The sequence below is a fragment of the Panthera onca genome, chromosome D3 (assembly GCF_046562875.1).
Source record: "Panthera onca isolate mPanOnc1 chromosome D3, mPanOnc1 haplotype 2, whole genome shotgun sequence".
NCBI lineage: Eukaryota > Metazoa > Chordata > Mammalia > Carnivora > Felidae > Panthera > Panthera onca.
The window spans coordinates 25,902,740-25,919,708 of NC_138350.1; the positions used below are offsets into that span (position 1 = coordinate 25,902,740).

Consider the following 16,969-nt stretch of genomic DNA (forward strand, 5'->3'; position numbering starts at 1 on the left):
ATGAACAGGGGAGGGGCAGAGAGAGGGAGACACAGAATCTGAAACAGGCTCCAGGCTCCGAGCTGTCAGCACAGAGCCCGACGCGGGGCTCAAACTCACAAACCGCGAGATCATGACCTGAGCCGAAGTCGGCCGCTCAACCGACTGAGCCACCCAGGCGCCCCGTGACTTTTTGTTTTTTATGTTGTTGTTGTTTTGTTGTTGTTGTTGTTGTTTGGCCTTAAATGGTGCCTTTTTTAATGTTAGGAGGATGGGGAGTGGTGGGGGACCAGGAACAAGGGACAGGGCCAGGGATGCGAGGAGGAGGCTGGAACTGAAAAATTGCACTGGAAAACCCTCTGGAGGACACTCGGGTCACTTCTGATGCCCCCCGAATGTGGAGGTTTCCAGAAGAGTCCAACAGCCCTGGACTGAGTCCCACCTGTCACCCCGCCCACCATATGAGCCTGAGCCAAGCCACCTCACTTCCCTAAGCTTCACTGAGGTGATGTGTGTGAAACAAAATTGCCAATTCCCAGCGGGTTAACTGAAGGCAGCTGAGTGTGGCCTGACCCACCCACCCACCTTCACCAGTACCTCTATCGAAATTAAAAAAGAAAAAAATGTTGATTCTTTTTTTTTTTTTTTCCTGCTGCAACACATAAAAATGGTGAGATTTTGGGCACCTGGCTGGCATGGTAGGCAGAGCATGCAACTCTTGATCTCAGGGTTGTGAGTTCGAGCCCCAGACTGGGTGTGGGGATTACTTAAAAATAAAATCTTAAAAAAATAAAATAAGGGACGCCTGGGTGGCTCAATTGGTTGAGCGTCCGACTTTGGCTGAGATCATGATCTCATGGGTCGTGAGTTCGGGCCCCGCATCGGGCTCTGTGCTGACAGTGTGCAGCCTGCTTTGGATCCTCTGTCCCCCCTCTCTCTGCCCCTCCCCGATGCGTGTGCACGTGCGCTCTCTCTCTCTCTCTCAAAAATAAACAAACATTTAAGAAAACAAAATGAAATAAAAACAAGTTTCGATTTCTAAAACAATGGTGAGATGTCACATGAAGATTAAGATCACGCATTGTGCCTGAAACACTGGACAGAGGGCAGGGACAGGCTGGAATAGGCAGCCGTGCATACTCCTATCTCCCCGTTTGTCACTAAATCTCCGTCCCTGCCTGCTGCCTGCAGCTCCTGAGGCAGAATCTAGACAAGAGCGCCTGTAAACCTGGACTCAGAAGCCCTGAGGTGGCCCCTGAGCTGGGCATTTAGCAATCACCAGACCTCTGAGGCGGGGGGAGAGGGACTCGGTCCGGGGAACTCTGGCCCCTGCCTCCTCCCCGCCCCGTTATTCAGTTCTCCATTTTTCCTCTAAGCCCTTCTCTCTGCTCAGTGATGGAGGGGCCTCCCTGAGAGCACGGGGGTACCCCCCCCCCCCCGCCACAGTATGTGGCGAGCATAACAAATCAGGGCTGCAACACAGGCCATCAAGCCCAGCTCAGCCTGGGCCCTCTGCCTGGTGGCCCCTCCCGCCTCTCCCCACCGGGCCGACTTCTCCCCTTCGAGACCCAGTTTTGCTTATACCTTGAGCCCTCTCTCACAACCAGGCCAGGGGACTCCTCCCTGGGTAGGTCTCTCTCTTGACTCTCCCACCCACCCACTCACTCCTTCAGCAAACTGAGCATCAGGTTTGCACGGTCAACGCGGAAGTGAACAAACGAATCAACAGCTCTGCGATCCTGCAATTCGTCAGAAAGTGCAGAGAGAGGTTAGAATGTTGAGGACATCAAAGCCGCACAACGGGACTATAAAGTGGCGGGGAGGGTTCACAGCAGCCAAAAGAAGTGGAAAGAAACCAAGCGGCCACCAACCGCCACACGGATCACCGAAATGTGGTCTGTCCAGACAGTGTGGCCTGATTCAGCCATAAAAAGGAATGGAAATCCGACCCATGCTCCGGCGTGGCTGGGGATTGATTCCTAAGGGAGCTTGGTGTCTTTGAGGGGGGCAATGACTGGAAAACATGCTGCAGGTGAAAGAAGCCAGACACAAAAGCACAAATTCTGGATGGTCCCATTTATCTGAGGTTCCGAGAACAGGTAAATTCATAGACAGAAAACGGAACGGCATTTGCCTAGGGCTGGGAGGAGGGGAGATGCGGGAGGTGGGGAGGGGGGGCAGCGAATGGGTGCAGCTTCCTTTTGAGAGCGAGGACAATGTTCTCAAGGGACTGTGCTGATGGTCTCACAAACCCGTGAATGTACGAAAACCCACTGACTTGTACATTTTCAAAGAACGAATTGCATGACGTGCGAATTATATTTCAATAAAGGTGCTATGTTTAAAAAAAGCAAATCAAGGGGCACCTGGGCGGCTCAGTCGGTTGAGCGTCCGACTTCCGCTCAGGTCACGATCTCACGGTTTGTGAGTTCGAGCCCCGTGTTGGGCTGTGTGCTGCCAGCTCAGAGCCTGGAGCCTGTTTCAGATTCTGTGTGTGTGTCTCTCTCTCTGCCCCTCCCCCTCTCACACTCTGTCTCTCTCTAGCTCTCTCAAAAATAAATAAACATGAAAAAAAAAAAGCAAAGCAAGCTCAAGTAAAATATGAACTAAATATTAGTCTGGGTGGTTCGCAAATATGACAAGTACTCAAGGTGACAGAATGACCAGAGTTTGGGAAACATCTCATTGAGGCCAAGCACAGGCTCCTTGTGGGTTCAAATCCCAGCACCACCCCTCCTAGCTGAGTGATACAGGCAAGTGACTTCACCTCTCTGGGCCTCAGCTTTGTCATCCAGTAGATGGGAACAAGAATCGCGCCCACCTGTGGAGTCACCCTGAAAATGAACTGAGCACGGAGGCTGGCACAGCCGAGGGGGTAGATAAATGGCAGAATTGCCAAGGATGGGGCTGGGGATTGATTCCTCACGGGAGCTTGGTTTCTTTGCGGGGGGGTGGGGGGTGGGGGGTGGGGGGGTAATGAAAATCTTCTCCAACTGACTGGTGGATGCATGACTTTGGGAGTATACGAAAAGTCACTAAATTGTACACTTAAAAAAATGATGGGGCGCCTGGGTGGCTCAGTTGTTTAAGCTCCGACTTCAGCTCAGGTCGTGATCTCACAGTTCGTGGGATCGAGGCCCACGTCGGGCTCTGTGGTGACAGCTCAGAGCCTGGAGCCTGTTTCAGATTCTGTGTCTCCCTCTCTCTGACCCTCCCCTGTTCATGCTCTGTCTCTCTCTGTCCCTCAAAGCTAAATAAAAACATTAAAAAATTTTTAATAAATTTTTTTTTAAATGATACACAGTCTTAGCATATTATCCAGCAACTGTGCGCCTTGGCATTTGTTTCCCCAAAGGAGCTAAAAACTTGGGGCCGCACAAAAACCTGTCCACGGACGCTGACCGCATCTTCCAACTCTAGGACATTCCGGAAAAGGCAAAGCTATGGAGACAGAAAAAAGAGCAGAGGCTGCCAGGGGTTTGGTGGGGGGAGAGGGATGAACAGGCAGAGCACAGAGGATTTTCAAGGCAGCGGAACTACTCTGTAGGGTACCATAATGATGGATACGTATCATTACGCATTTGTCCAAACCCACAGGCCATACCACACCAAGAGTGAGCCCTCACGTAAATCACGAACCTTGGGTGATGACGACGTGTCCCTGTAGGTTCATCCGTTGTGTCCAACGTCCCACTCTGGTGGAGATCGTTGATGATGGAGGAGGCTATGCGTGTGTCGGGGCAGGGGGTATACGGGAAATCTCTGCACTTTCCTCTTAATTTTGCGGTGACCCTGAAGCTGCTTTAAGTAAATAAAATCTGTAAAACATGGGGGTGATACTTCATTCATTCATTCCACACATATGTGTTGTGCGCCTACAATGTGCTTGGTGTTCTCTGCCTCTCAGAGACTCTACTCTGGGCAATGAGAAGACACTGCGTATGACTAGGGGCGCACTGGGAGAGACTGGGGGCCAGGGGTCCTTCTATAGACATGGCACCAGGGAAGGCCCCGCCGAGGGGTGTCATTGAGTTGAGAGATGACCTGAGAAGAGGTAAGTAGAGAGCAAGGGTAATGAAGAGGGAATCTGGAGGAGAGCAAACAGTATGTCCCAAGGCCCTGGGGCAGAAACACACCTGACGTGATGAGGGACCGTTCTGAAGGCCAATGTGGCTTGAGTGGAGTGAGCACAGGACCTGCGCTAGGACAGAAACACCCTGTCTTGTGGGCCATCATATGGACACTGGACTGGATCCTGAGTGCAGATGGCATTTCATCCTCCGGGAAGAGGTGCGAATTTGACTTTGCTCTGGCATACAGCAGGTGCTCAGCAAACGTTGCTGGAATGAATTATAAAGTCTGCCTAAGACCTTGGCTACTAACTCCTCCTTGGCAACAGACAGCTTTCTGACGTCTGCCTTAACCCACTGGTGACAGCCTGCGTGGGGCACAGAGCTGGCTTCTCTCATCCATTTCACAGACGAGGAGAGCGAGCCTCAGGGAGTTGTGCAAAGCCACCGAGTGGCAGGGGACAGAGCCCGGATGAGAATCTGGGTCCCGTGGGGTTTGTTCCTGCTCCGTGCGAGTGTGTTGGTATACGTGTTCGTACCCTGGGAGGTGGAAACAGGTGTGGACCCCGGCAACTTCGCCAGCGAGCAGTGCGTCTCAGCCGGGTGGGAGGGGAAAGTGCATATACGTTTGTTACTCACTTTCTCAAACACACTAAGAGTCAAGTCAGCATCAGCTCACCACGAATTAGCATTCTTGTCACACGTCGGCACGCTTTCTCAAGGAGGAGAAACAAAAGGACTAGAAAGATCGTCATCACCCACCCTCCTGGGCCTCCGTTTCCTCACCCACGAGATGGCTGCAGTGACACTGAATGGGTTAACACACAGAAAAATGGTTAAGCTCTGGCTTATCCCACTGGGGGGGGGGGGGGGGGGGGGGGGGGGCGCAGCGCCTGCAATCCCGCGCAGTTCCACCAGGGGGCGCGTTCACCACGTTACCCGCCTGGCCCCGGCAGACAGGTTTTGCAAGGGGAACAGGTGTTTCATCATTCATCAGCCTCCTGTGGACACCTGGCTGGGGTCCCTCTGAGGTCTCAGTCCCTGGGAGCCCTAGTGGCCCCTTCTTCCACATGGAGAGACCTACCCCCTCCTCACTTGCAAGGGAGGAGTCCACAGGCCAGGGATCAATCTAGGTGTTGTGGTTTCCTTGCTGTGTGTGCCTGGTCCACTCACCTCGTTAAGCATTTAGCATCTCTAAGATGGGCATCTTCCTAGCACCTCAGGATATAGTGAGGTCACTTTAGAAAAAAGTGCCAGGAAATGGCACTCGGCAAACCTCAGAAGGGCTCGAGCTTGTTTCCTCATCTACAATATGGGACAATGAATAAATACACCCATCTCTTGGGGTTTGTGGGGAGTAAATGGGACCATGGATTAATGTTTCTACAGTGAATAATCTTAGCATAGTGTCTATCATGCAGATACTCAATATATGAACTATAGTCACAGTAATAACAGCAAAGTGATAACTTAACAAGTGACACCCATTATCGATCAGAGGGCCTTAATTCATTAATTCATACATTAATACATTAATTCATCTAACCTCACTGCATTTCTAATAAATAGGCTCCATTATTACCCCTGTTTTACATATGGGAAAACTGAGGCAGAGGTGTTAACCCACTCAGTCACATAGCTGGTAGACTGCAGAGTTGGGATTCAAACCCAGGCCATCTGGCTTATGATACGTGCTCTTTTCTGTATGCATATTATACATCACTTTTAAAAATTATTTTCCAGGCCCCAACGAACAAATTAGATAAACTGGTCTTCATCAAAATTAAAAGCCCTTGTGCATCAACGAACACTATCGAGAAAGTGAAAAAAAAAAAAAAAAACAGCTCACAGATGGGAGAAAATACTTGTAAACAATATCACTGATAAGGGACTGGTATCTAGAATATAGAAAGAGCCCCTACAACAAACTCAACAGCAACAAAAAATGAACAACCCAACTCCAAAATGGGCAGAAGAAGATACACGCACATGAAAAAATGCTCAACATCACTAGCTGTTACAGAAAAGCAAATCAAAACCACGATGAGATTCCACTCCATATCCACGAGGATGGCTTTTATCAAAAACACAGAATGGAAAACAACTAGTGTTGGTGAGGGTGGGGAGAAATTAGAACCCTTGTACCTTGCTGGTGGGAACGTGAAATGGTGCAGCGCTCTGGGAAACGGTTTTGGCATTTCCTCAAAGAGCTAAACAAACTTGCTTTATGACCTAGCAATCCCACTCCTGGGTACACACACCCAAAAGGACTGAAAGCTAGGACTCAAGCAGATATTTGCACACCCACGTTCACAGCACTACTCACAACAGCCTAGAGGTGGAAACAACTCAGGGGTCCACCAACAGACCAACGGATACCCAAAATGTGCTCTATACATATAATGGAATATTATCCCGCCTTCAAAAGGAAGGAAATCAGGATGCCTGCTACAACAGGGATGAAGCTTGAAGACATTACGCTAAGTGAAATAAGCCAGACACAAAAGGGTAAGTATTGCATGGCTCCCTTTATCTGCCTTGTCTAGAACAGGCAAATTCACAGAGACAGGAGGTAGAACAGAGGGTGCAGGGGCTGCGGGAGGAGGAACAGGGGGTCAGTGTTCACCGGGGACATTGTTTCTGGGTGAGATGATGAAAAAATTCTGGAAACAGACAATGGTTATGGCTGCACGACACTGTGAATGTATTTAATGAAACTGAGTAATACATTTAAAATGGCTAAAAGGGTAAGCTTTATGTTATTTCCATACATTTAACCACAATAAGTTAATGTTTTTTGTTTTGTTTTGCTTTGTTCTCAATGGTCTTGTCCGGATTGTTGCAACAGGTTCCTACCTGGTATCCCAGCTTCCAGCTCACCCTCTCCAACCCCTTTTGAAACGTCCACTAGGGGGCGCTCTCTTTCCACTCCTCTGGGTCTCCAGCAGCCTTCTTCTGCCTCCTCTCCACCACTCTCCAGGTAACCGCCCCCCCTCGCAGCTCCTGGAAAACCCCGTTCTCCTATGCCTCTTGATGTACGCACGTGCCATTCCCCTCACCTGATTCCCTTCTTCTTAGCTAATTCCCTCCTCCATGGAGTCTGGCTCGGACTTTCTTCTGAATTCCTCCAGACGGTATGATACCTCCCTCCTCTGCACTCACCAAAGCAGCCCGTGCTCACCCAAAACCAGTCTCTTTACAGTGGCCATCAAGGTGGTGTGACCTGACTCCTGCCAGCTCCCTCATTCCTCACTGTCCGCTCCAGTACCAATGCCATCAGCATCATTATTATCATTAGAATTAGTATTATTAGTTAATATTAGTAGTAGTAGGATTAGTATTATTAAACATGATAAGCCCCAGGATCTTTGCACTTGCCCTTTCCTCTGCCTGACACTTGCCCTGATTCTTCCACATGGCTAGGTGCTCCCCCTTCAAGTCTCAGCTCATGTCACCTCCTCAGAGAAGCCCTCCCTAACCCCCATTAGGAAATAATCCCCCAACCAGTCTTGACTCCCAACACCCTATTTTATTTTCTTCATAGCACTTGGTACTTGGTCTTTCTCTTTTGAGTCTGGCTCCTTGTTTAATGTCTGTCTTCTCACACTAAAGTATGAGCTCCAGGGGGAGTGTGTGGCGGGGGGGGGGGGGGGGGGTGCCTGGGTGGCTCGTCGGTTAAGTGTCTGACTTCGGATCAGGTCATGATCTCACAGTTCATGAGTTCGAGCCCCACGTCGGGCTCTATGCTGACAGCTAAGAGCCTGAAGCCTGCCTTGGATTCTGTGTCTCCCTCTCTATGCCCCTCCCCTGCTCATGCTCTGTCTTTCTCTCTCTCAAAAATGAATAAACTTAAAAAGGAATTAAAGTATGGGCTCTGGGAGGGCAGGAGCCACCTATGTCTTGTTCACTGCTCTACCTGAAGAACGAAGAACGGTGTATGACACATAGTAGTAGGTGCTCAATAAATATCTCTTGAATGAATGAATGGGTGAATAAATGAATGACTAGTATTTATCATCCTGGATTATATAATCACTTGTTTATAGTCTATGAATGTGAGCAATTTGAGGACAGAAATTAACTTACTCATTTTTATATCCTTAGAGATTTGTATATATAAATAACTGGGTAGAGGATGGATGGATGGATGGATAAGCAGATGAATGGGTGGGTGGAAGCTAGATAAGTGTATGAATACAAAATATACCCAATACAAAATCTTAGGCACAATTGGTCATTTGCATTTAAGACCTAGGAATAAGAAAATAAAAAATTAAAATTAAAAAAAAAAAAAAAAAAAAAAAGCCTTCTGGCCTGGCTGGTTTTAATCCAGAAAAGGAACTTTAACCAGTTGAGACATAAATTACTCAGCCTTCTCCAGTCCTTTCAACCCAGCAGTGACAGACAAGAAACAATTAACAAATGGAATTAGCCACAAGTCAGGATTCCTGAACCTCCTAGGGGCAGAGGGCGTCAACGAGTTTCTCACTGCTCAGCTCCACACTCACACTCCTAAAGCTGGCATGTGACCCTGAACTCACCCGGGCAGGGAGTGGCACTCTGGCCCCTGGACCAGTTACCACCCAAGCTGTCTCTTCCACCTCAGCCTTCCTTCCCTTCTCTGAGCCCTGCTCCCCAGCACAATGGGGGCCTTGGAGGGCAGAACTGTGCCTTCCCATCCCAGAGGCCCAGTGCCTAGCACACATCTCACGTCACAGCGTACAGACCCTGGGCAGATTTTCTCTCTTGTCCCAAATCCTGACTTGGAGACCAAAGCTTCCTTGACAAGGACCTGAAAATCCCCATTTTTTTTCCTTCAGGCTGTGTATTAAACAATGCTATTTCTCGAATAACCAATAGCCCTATTCCACTTGGCCACCTTCCATGATGGAGGCCAGAAGTCTTGAGCACTGACTGTCCCAGACTCTCTTGCTGCTAGCAGGGGCCATGTGACCTGTGACATGTAAGTTAAAATCTTCTGGAGGGTGCTTTGGGAAAAGCCTTTGCTTTCTTTCAGACTCAGCCAGCATGGCCCTTCTGGCTTCCCACTTCCTCCTACCAGAGAGTGAACTTAATGCTTGGAAAAGTGGCAGCCACCATCTTGGGACCATGAGGCTCAAAGCAGGAGGGAAACCCCAAGAGACTCTCAGAGATGCTGAGCCAAGCCAACAGCTGCCCACCTCTGAACATCTTGTTGTGTATGACAAATTAGCCCTTTCAATCAGGCCAGTGAGCCACAATCCTAAGGCTTTCCATTCGAATGGCATCAACACAGGCCCAACATCAAACATGGAAATGCCAAGCAACACATTACTGGGAGAAGAATCCACATCCTGGATTAAAAAGAGAAACAACACACACACACACACACACACACACACACACACACACACACACGCACACACAAAATCTTTACTCAAAGCTTGTTTTTCAAGCACAATCTTTGATGAGTTATTTCTAGCAGTTCACATATACTCTTTCATTTTGATTTTTTTTTTTCCCTTCCCACTCGAATGCCTAGTTAACCAACTAAAATTCAAAGAGAATATCCAGCCCAAACCAACAACGTACCCACCAGGGGCCACTTCACAAATCTCCGCTTACCTCACCTCGAGTTGACGGCCTTCACAACTCTCCACATTAGAATCCCAAATGGTTTTTCCCTCCATTCTCCAGTCATGTTAATGAAGTTATCAGACTCAAGTGCTTTCAAAGCTTTCAGTGTTGTTCTGGCAGGTCTGGTACAAAGAGGGCAGCATGGAGGCCAAGCTGCCAGGAGGTGGCGCCACCCCTCAGAAGCAAGCACCACAGTTTGCTCAGCAAGAGATGCAGGAAAAAGTCTGAACTTGGCATTAAAGCAACACGCTGGGGGTGTCCGGGAATGAAGCATCAAAGTGTAAAAGCCTCCATACCGTCTCCTGGACTCTAGATCACATTCAGTGCATAGAACAGCTTCACACCCCTGAACCTTTGCCCCAGCTGTTCCCTCCACGGGGTGGGGGGGAGGGGGGCGGGTAAACCACCTCTTCCCGGATCACACCCATCTGGCAAACACCTGTTCATCTTTCAAGACCTCAAACAAGTGTCCCTCCTTTGAACCTTGAACAAATTAAAGGGAGGAATGCCGGGAAGGCCCATGGCACGGTGCCGGGCACATAGTAAGTGCTCAATGAACAGGAGCGTTTAGAACCCACTGCAAGTGTTTATCTACCGTCTTATTTATCTGTGTCTCGTTTGTAACTGTAGCCCAATGCCCAGCACAGCACCAAGGACATGTAGATAAATATTTGTCAAGGGGCACCCAGGGAGCTCAGTCGGTTGAGCGTCCGACTCTCAATGTCGGCTCAGGTCATGATCGCGCGGCTTTGTGGCTTTGAGCCCCGCGATCGGGCTCTGCGCTGGGGAGCCTGCTTGGGATTCTGTCTCCCTCTCTCTCTGCCCCTCCCCCACTTGTGCTGTCTCTGTCTCTCTCAAAACAAGTAAATAGAATTTTTTACAAAATTGTCAGAAGTAAGACTGAGACCACCCCCCAACATTCCGCCTCGGCCAAACTGGTCTATTCACTCTTTCCCAAACATGCCTCCTCCATCACCCCACCTCCATACCTCCATATGCAATTCCTCCTTCCTTAGTGTCCTTCCTCTCCTCCTCCTCCAACTAACTAGACCCTCCTAGGCTACCTGCAGGTCCCGCTGAAGTGTAGCCCCAGGAAGCTGGGAGAATCTCCAGGGCCTGGCACACAGTGGGCCCGTGAGAGAAGGAGCCCGCAAATGCTGGCCCAGGGTTTGGAGATTTGGGAGAACATTCTCAAGGTCAACAGAGGCCCGCCACCTGCCCCATTACAGGGAACCCCCACAGCTGGTGGATGTGTACCTTCAGTCACGGGAGAGGCCTCTGGGGCAAACTGTGACCCAAGGCCATGGTCCACAACCGAGTCACTGTGCTTTAGGACACCTGCCTGAGTGCAGACCAAAGGCTCACTTTCTGGGGAAAGGAGGGCATGACCATCCACGGAAGGGTGAGGGACGAGGCCCGGCACAGGGCTCGGATTTGCCACAAGGACCCAACGTCCTACTAAGTATAGCCCTGGAAGCAAGAGGGGAGCACTGGCCAGGGAGTCCAGAAACAGGGTCTATAGTCCCAGCTCTGTCCTGGCTGCAGCAGGGCCCTCCCTGAACAAGACACCTCCCCTTGCTTGGCCTCAGTTTCCTCAACAGCAGAGAAACTTCTAGATTGGGGACGCCTTCCTGTTCCATCGAGTAGCCCTTCAAGAGAAGGTAGAGGAAAAAGAAACTGACGGCAAATAATAATTAACGATAGAGTAACAGCAGGTGACATTTATCAGGCAGTTCCTCTCCACCCGGCACTGTGCTCAGTGCTTTATGAACATCTTGGCATCACAGCTCCAACCTGGGAGACGTACTTAATGGCTCCGGGCCTCAGTTTTCCCATCTGTCAAATGGGGATAATACTAGTAACTATACCATGCATTAAGCACCGTAACTGATTAGGCATTATTATTACCATGATTCCCAAAAGAGAGGCCCCGAGTGGTAAACTCACTTGCCCACTGCCTCGATCAAGAGCCAGGGCCACACTGGTCTATCAGTGCTCAGGGCTGTGTGTCAGCCAGGTGGGGGCGGGGCTGTGCAGATTAGCGGGGCATCAGGCCGGGAAAGTTCCAGGCACCCTCCAGAGGGCGGCCGCGGCAGAACAGCTGGCGGCCAACCCCGGGCTGAACAAGTATCACATTCTCACCCCCAGGGCCAAGGTTGTCTTTGCTCCCTTGTGAGTGAAGGCACCAAGTGTTGCAGGCCCAGAGAGGGGCTGGCAGGGGTTGGTAGCAGGCCAAAGACACCGTCCCGGGGCAGACAGGGCCCAGGTCAGAGGCTGGAAGCAGAAGAGGCCTAGTCTCCATCCTGGCTCCCTCATATGTTAACTGTGTGGCCTTGGGCAAGCGACTTGACCTCTCTGGGCCTCAGCTCCCTCCTCTGCTAAATGGGATTCATACTCCCCACCATGGGGGGTAGAATTGGGATGGACAAGGCCCGAGACCAGGCTCAAAACATGGAGAACCCAAACTGGAAACTCGCAGCCCGGCGTCAGTAATCAAGAGTGACCAGAACTGTAGACAACGTTTACGGGGGGACCCCCTCAGGCACCTCAGGAAATACAACATGCAGGTCTGACAACTTGCAGAGAAGTAAGGGCGGCCAGCAGGGCCGAGGGCTCAGGACCCCAGTCCTCACCTGGAGGGTCACCCTGACTAAGTCCGGCCTGCTCTCTGGGCCTCAGTTTCCCCTCTTACAATGAGAGAGCTGAAAAAAGGGGGGAGGGGAGGGGAAGGGGGAGAATGAAGGAAAAGCTGTCACTGCAGCCCTGGTATTCATTGAGGATCAATTCCTCTGAGTGCTGAGCGATCTCATTACAGCTCACACAAATGCTCCTGAGGTCAGATAGGACCATCCTCGTTTTACAGAAGAAAAAACTGAGGCACACTGAGGTCCGTCAGATCACTTGCCCAAGGTCACACAGTGACAGAGCCGGAAGTGGAGCCCACTTCTCAGCCTCCAGTGCCCAATGCTGAGGTCCTCGGAGTGAGGCTTTTGGAGCCATCAGAAAGTGAGCTGAACACCACCACCCCCTGGTGGCCACTCCCTGGAATTGCAGGTGTGAGTCCTCAAAGCAGAGACAAGAGGTCTGAGGCCCCCACCCTGCCCACCCGCCTCTGAGGAGAGGAAATCAAGCAGGCTGCAACGGGGCAGAGGCCTCGGGGAGCCACAAGGAGAGAGCCAAGGCAAGCCACCTGAGGACTCCAAGGACAAAGGCTCCTCAATGACAGAGAGTGGAAGAGGGGAAGCCAGGCCACCAGGGAAGATGCCAGCAAGCAGAGACTATAAAAAGATAGGCCTTAAATGCTTTTCTCTCCATAACCTCTGTTTGGCTTACACACACGAAAGTTCAAGTACAATCAGATAAGCTGAGTCGGTGCCACCGGAGAGGCAATGAGAAAAGGGTAAGGAAGAAATCATTGGAAGGGAACATTTAACAAAAACACCAGGCGGTTTCAAATGTACACAGGTCTGTGGCTGGGATCTGAACACCCAAGCTTTCTGGGGCTGCTCAGCAGACGTTAGCCGAGGTCTGAGCGTGAGCTCCTGCTCTGACATATAGTCAGCCCCCCTGACTCTGGTATAGACATTCTCCCATCAAGAACCCTGCGGGGGGCATCCTTCTTCACCACGAGCTGCAGAGGACGAACCCGAAGTTCAGGGAAGAGTGACTTCTTGCCCATGACCATAAAGCCAGAAGGGATGGAACCTGGGATTTAAATCCTGGAGCTTCCCATATCTCCAAGACCCGAGACCAGGCACAAGTGTCCTTGAAATACACAGAGCTTGTGATCCAAATGACCTCGTGAGCAGAACTGGGGTTGCCTCATTAAAGAAATACCTATCTTGGGGCACCTGGGTGGCTCAGTCGGTTGAGCGGCCGACTTCGGCTCAGGTCATGATCTCGCGGTCCGTGAGTTCGAGCCCTGCGTCGGGCTCTGTGCTGACAGCTCGGAGCCTAGAGCCTGTTTCCGATTCTGTGTCTCCCTCTCTCTGACCCTTCCCTGTTCATGCTCTGTCTCTCCCTGTTTCAAAAACAAATAAACGTTAAAAAAAAAAAAAAAAAAAAGAAATACCTATCTTAACAAGTGAGGAAACAGGCTAAGAGAGAGGGCGAGTGCTGGCCCAAAGAAACAGACTCAGTGACAGGCAAAGAGAGACTCGAAAACCAGAGTAATAATAACAATGGTAACCATAACACTCATTAAAGTGTGACTGTGTCCCCATGACCATGCCAAACGCTCCCTGCACCATCTTCTCTGAGCCCCCATGGCAGCCCTGTGCAGTAGATGCTGTTATTATCCCCATTTCACAGATGAAGAAACTGAGGCCAAACACCCGTCTGCATGCAGAGCTAGGATTTGAGCCCTGGTGACCTGGCTCCAGGACCAGCCTGGTTAAATTAACGGCGCAAAAGAAACAGAAATCATGATCTTGTTTTCCAGGGAAAGAAGCCAATTGCTGAAAGAGACTGAGAGGGGCGGTGTTGGGACTCGAACCCAGAACCTCAAGGCCCCATGGCCTGTTCTCTTATCTGCTCCACGCCAGGCACAAGATACCTCTCTGCATTGGGCTGGAAACCCAAGACGAGCAAAGGCTTCCTGGCAGAGGCACCAAACACCCTCCACGTCGAGAACCGTGGCCAACATCAGATTCCGGGACAGCCACCTGCCCCTCCACGACCCCCTCAGGCCCCCAGGCCAGCCATGACTGTCCATACAACCACAGTCCCAGCGGTGTCCCACCCCCTCACGAGTTCCAGTCTGGCCGCACCAGCGTCACTCACCACAAAAGGCCCGCTCCTCCTGTCTTTGCAGAAACTGTGACTTCTCCGGGGTCCCGAGGCTGCAGGGGACACCTGCCAGAGTAGCTGCTCACTGTCCTGCGGGGCATCCTCCCTCTCTGGGTCTTGTGGCAGCACCTGAGACATAGAACACAGGCAAAGGATTTTCCTGGGGCTTTCGCATTTACAGAACAAATCTGTCATGGTGAGAAACTCCATTCTGTACCTAAAAGAGCAAAACGAAAACTAAAGCCCACCCCACAACGGTCTGCCTTGATGATGGGAGGTAATCTACGGGGTCTGGGTTCAGCCCAGTCTCGGCCACTTAATAACTGTGTGACCTCAGGTCAGTGCCTTCACCTCTCTGAGCCTTGACCATGTGGGGTAAGACCCATAATAAGAGTGTTCGGCTTCTAGGCTCAGGGGAGAACCAAGTGAGAGCAGCGCACGCAAAGTCAGTGACACAGTGCTGCCACCAGGCGGCAGTGTGCCCGACGAGTCCTGGGCACCTGGCTGGCTTCAGGCTCATCTCCCCCCATGCCCGGCAAGTGGGGAGCCCTCCATAAACGTCAGCCAGCCCTACACTCTCTCTGCACAGACAAGGATAGGAAGGCGCAGAGAGGGAAGACATCTGCTTAAGAACACACAACATGAGTGAAGAACAAGGCTGGATTTTGGATCCCTTGCCTCACAGCCTCTTTTTGAAACCCTCTGTGTTTCCTCCTACCTCCCTTCCTGATCCTTCTCAGGCTCCCCGCATCTCAGAGGGATGTCCACTCACCTAGGGCCAGCCCCAGAGCTTTCTCTTTCCCTGTTGCATTATTCCCTCAGGGATCTCTCATAACATGCCCTGGCTTTAAATAAATCCCAAGCGTGCACAGACAACTCCAGATTTTGTCTGTCCACGTTGGGACCCCACAACATCTCCCTGCACCGGTCACACTCATCTCTGACTCCACATGCCCCAAACAGATCCTCCCCTTTCCTTCCCTCCAAAACTGCTCCTCCCCTGCCCTGTCCATCACCCAGCCGTGCCAGCTAAGACCCTCAGGTCGCCTTCCAGTCTCTTGCTTCTGTCCACCTCATCAACGAAGCAGAGACTCTGCCTTCGAAACACGCTTCAAACCGCACATCATAAACCAAAATCAACTCAAAATAGATCAAAGACCTCAAGGCCAGAGCAAAACCTAGAAAACTCTCAGAAGAAAATAGGGGCGTAAATGTTCACGGCCTCGGATGAGGCAATGGTTTCTCAGATATGGCATCAAAAGCACAAGTGTACCAAGGAAAAATAGATTGGAGCTCACCAAAATGAAAAACTTTTGTGCTTCAAAAGGCACCATCAAGAAAGTGAAAAATAAAATAAAACCCACACAATGGGAGAAAAATTTCTGCAAATCACAGGTCTGTGAAGGCAGTTGGGTCCAGGATATATAAAGAGCAATTACAAATCAATAATAAAAGAGAACAATAACCCAACTTAAAAAATGGACAAAGAAGGGATACACATGGTCAAACAGGCACATGAAACGATGTGCCATTGAAAATGCAAATCCAAACCACGATGATACCTTTATACCCGGTAGGATGGCTGAACCAAAGAGACAGTAAGTGTTGGCGAGGATGTAGAGAAACCAGCCTTCATGCACTGCTGACACAATGTGCAATGGTGAGATGACCTTGGGAATCAGTGGCTCCCTTATGCTCTGGCTCCTGCCCCCTGTGCCCACTGGCACCCTTCCAGCATCCACGGGACCGGCTCATCCACATGATGGCCATCACTCAGGTCCCCTTCCCTGGGGATCTTCTCCTGGCCACCCTCTTAGAGTCACCTCCCCATCGCCTCTTTTTCTATCTCCCCAGGACTTAGCACTCTCACTCACTTGAGGTCTGCTTGCCCCCCAGACCTGAGCCATCCATGGGCACATTCTGCGATTATGGAGATGTTCTCTATTCGGGCTGTACGATAACAGTCGCCCTGAGCCACCTGTGGCTTTTGAGCACTTGAACATGGCTCAAGTGGGACTGAGAAGCTGAATTTTTAAAGTTATTTAAACTGATTTACATTTAAATGGCCACATGTGACTGGTGGCTGCCTTATTGTGTGACACAGCCTGATACAGTGGGCTGGTCCCTCCAGCAGCCGTGGGGCCTAGATCACAGCCTGGCTCAGGGCTAGTGCATTTATTAAATGTAGTAAATGAGCGGAGGTCTGGAGGAGCTTCTTCCAGATTCCGTCAACCCTCCTTCACATCAGGCCCTGGGCCGCGGTCTTGACCACACATTATTTCATGATAAATCTCCAACAAACCACGAAGCAGGCAGGATTCGCATTCCACAGATGAGGAAATTTAGGCTCAGAGAGGTCTGGCGAGATGCCCAGAGTCACACAGCTAATAAATAACGACGCTAGGGCCTGATCTCGAGTCTGCCCGAGAGGCAGTCCGGGGCCGCCTCCAGGGGGAAATCAAATCATAGACGTACAAATGGTTCACCTCGCTAATAGAGAACTCCAATAACTCGAT

General features: G+C 50.6%; 1 protein-coding gene across 4 annotated transcripts in view; it reads right to left on the bottom strand.

The window, feature by feature from the left end:
• KIAA1671 (KIAA1671 ortholog) overlaps nucleotides 1-16,969 on the bottom strand; it is a 203,094-nt gene that overhangs the window by 115,531 nt on the left and 70,594 nt on the right. For 3 of the 4 annotated variants that reach the window (XM_060612889.3, XM_060612890.3, XM_078435581.2), the window contains exon 6: nucleotides 14,448-14,582. In XM_060612889.3, coding sequence (XP_060468872.2) covers nucleotides 14,448-14,582 — 135 coding nt within the window. Of the gene's footprint in view, nucleotides 1-9,658; nucleotides 9,734-14,447; nucleotides 14,583-16,969 lie in introns of those variants that run through there. The other variant, XM_060612892.3, reaches the window with a different exon arrangement.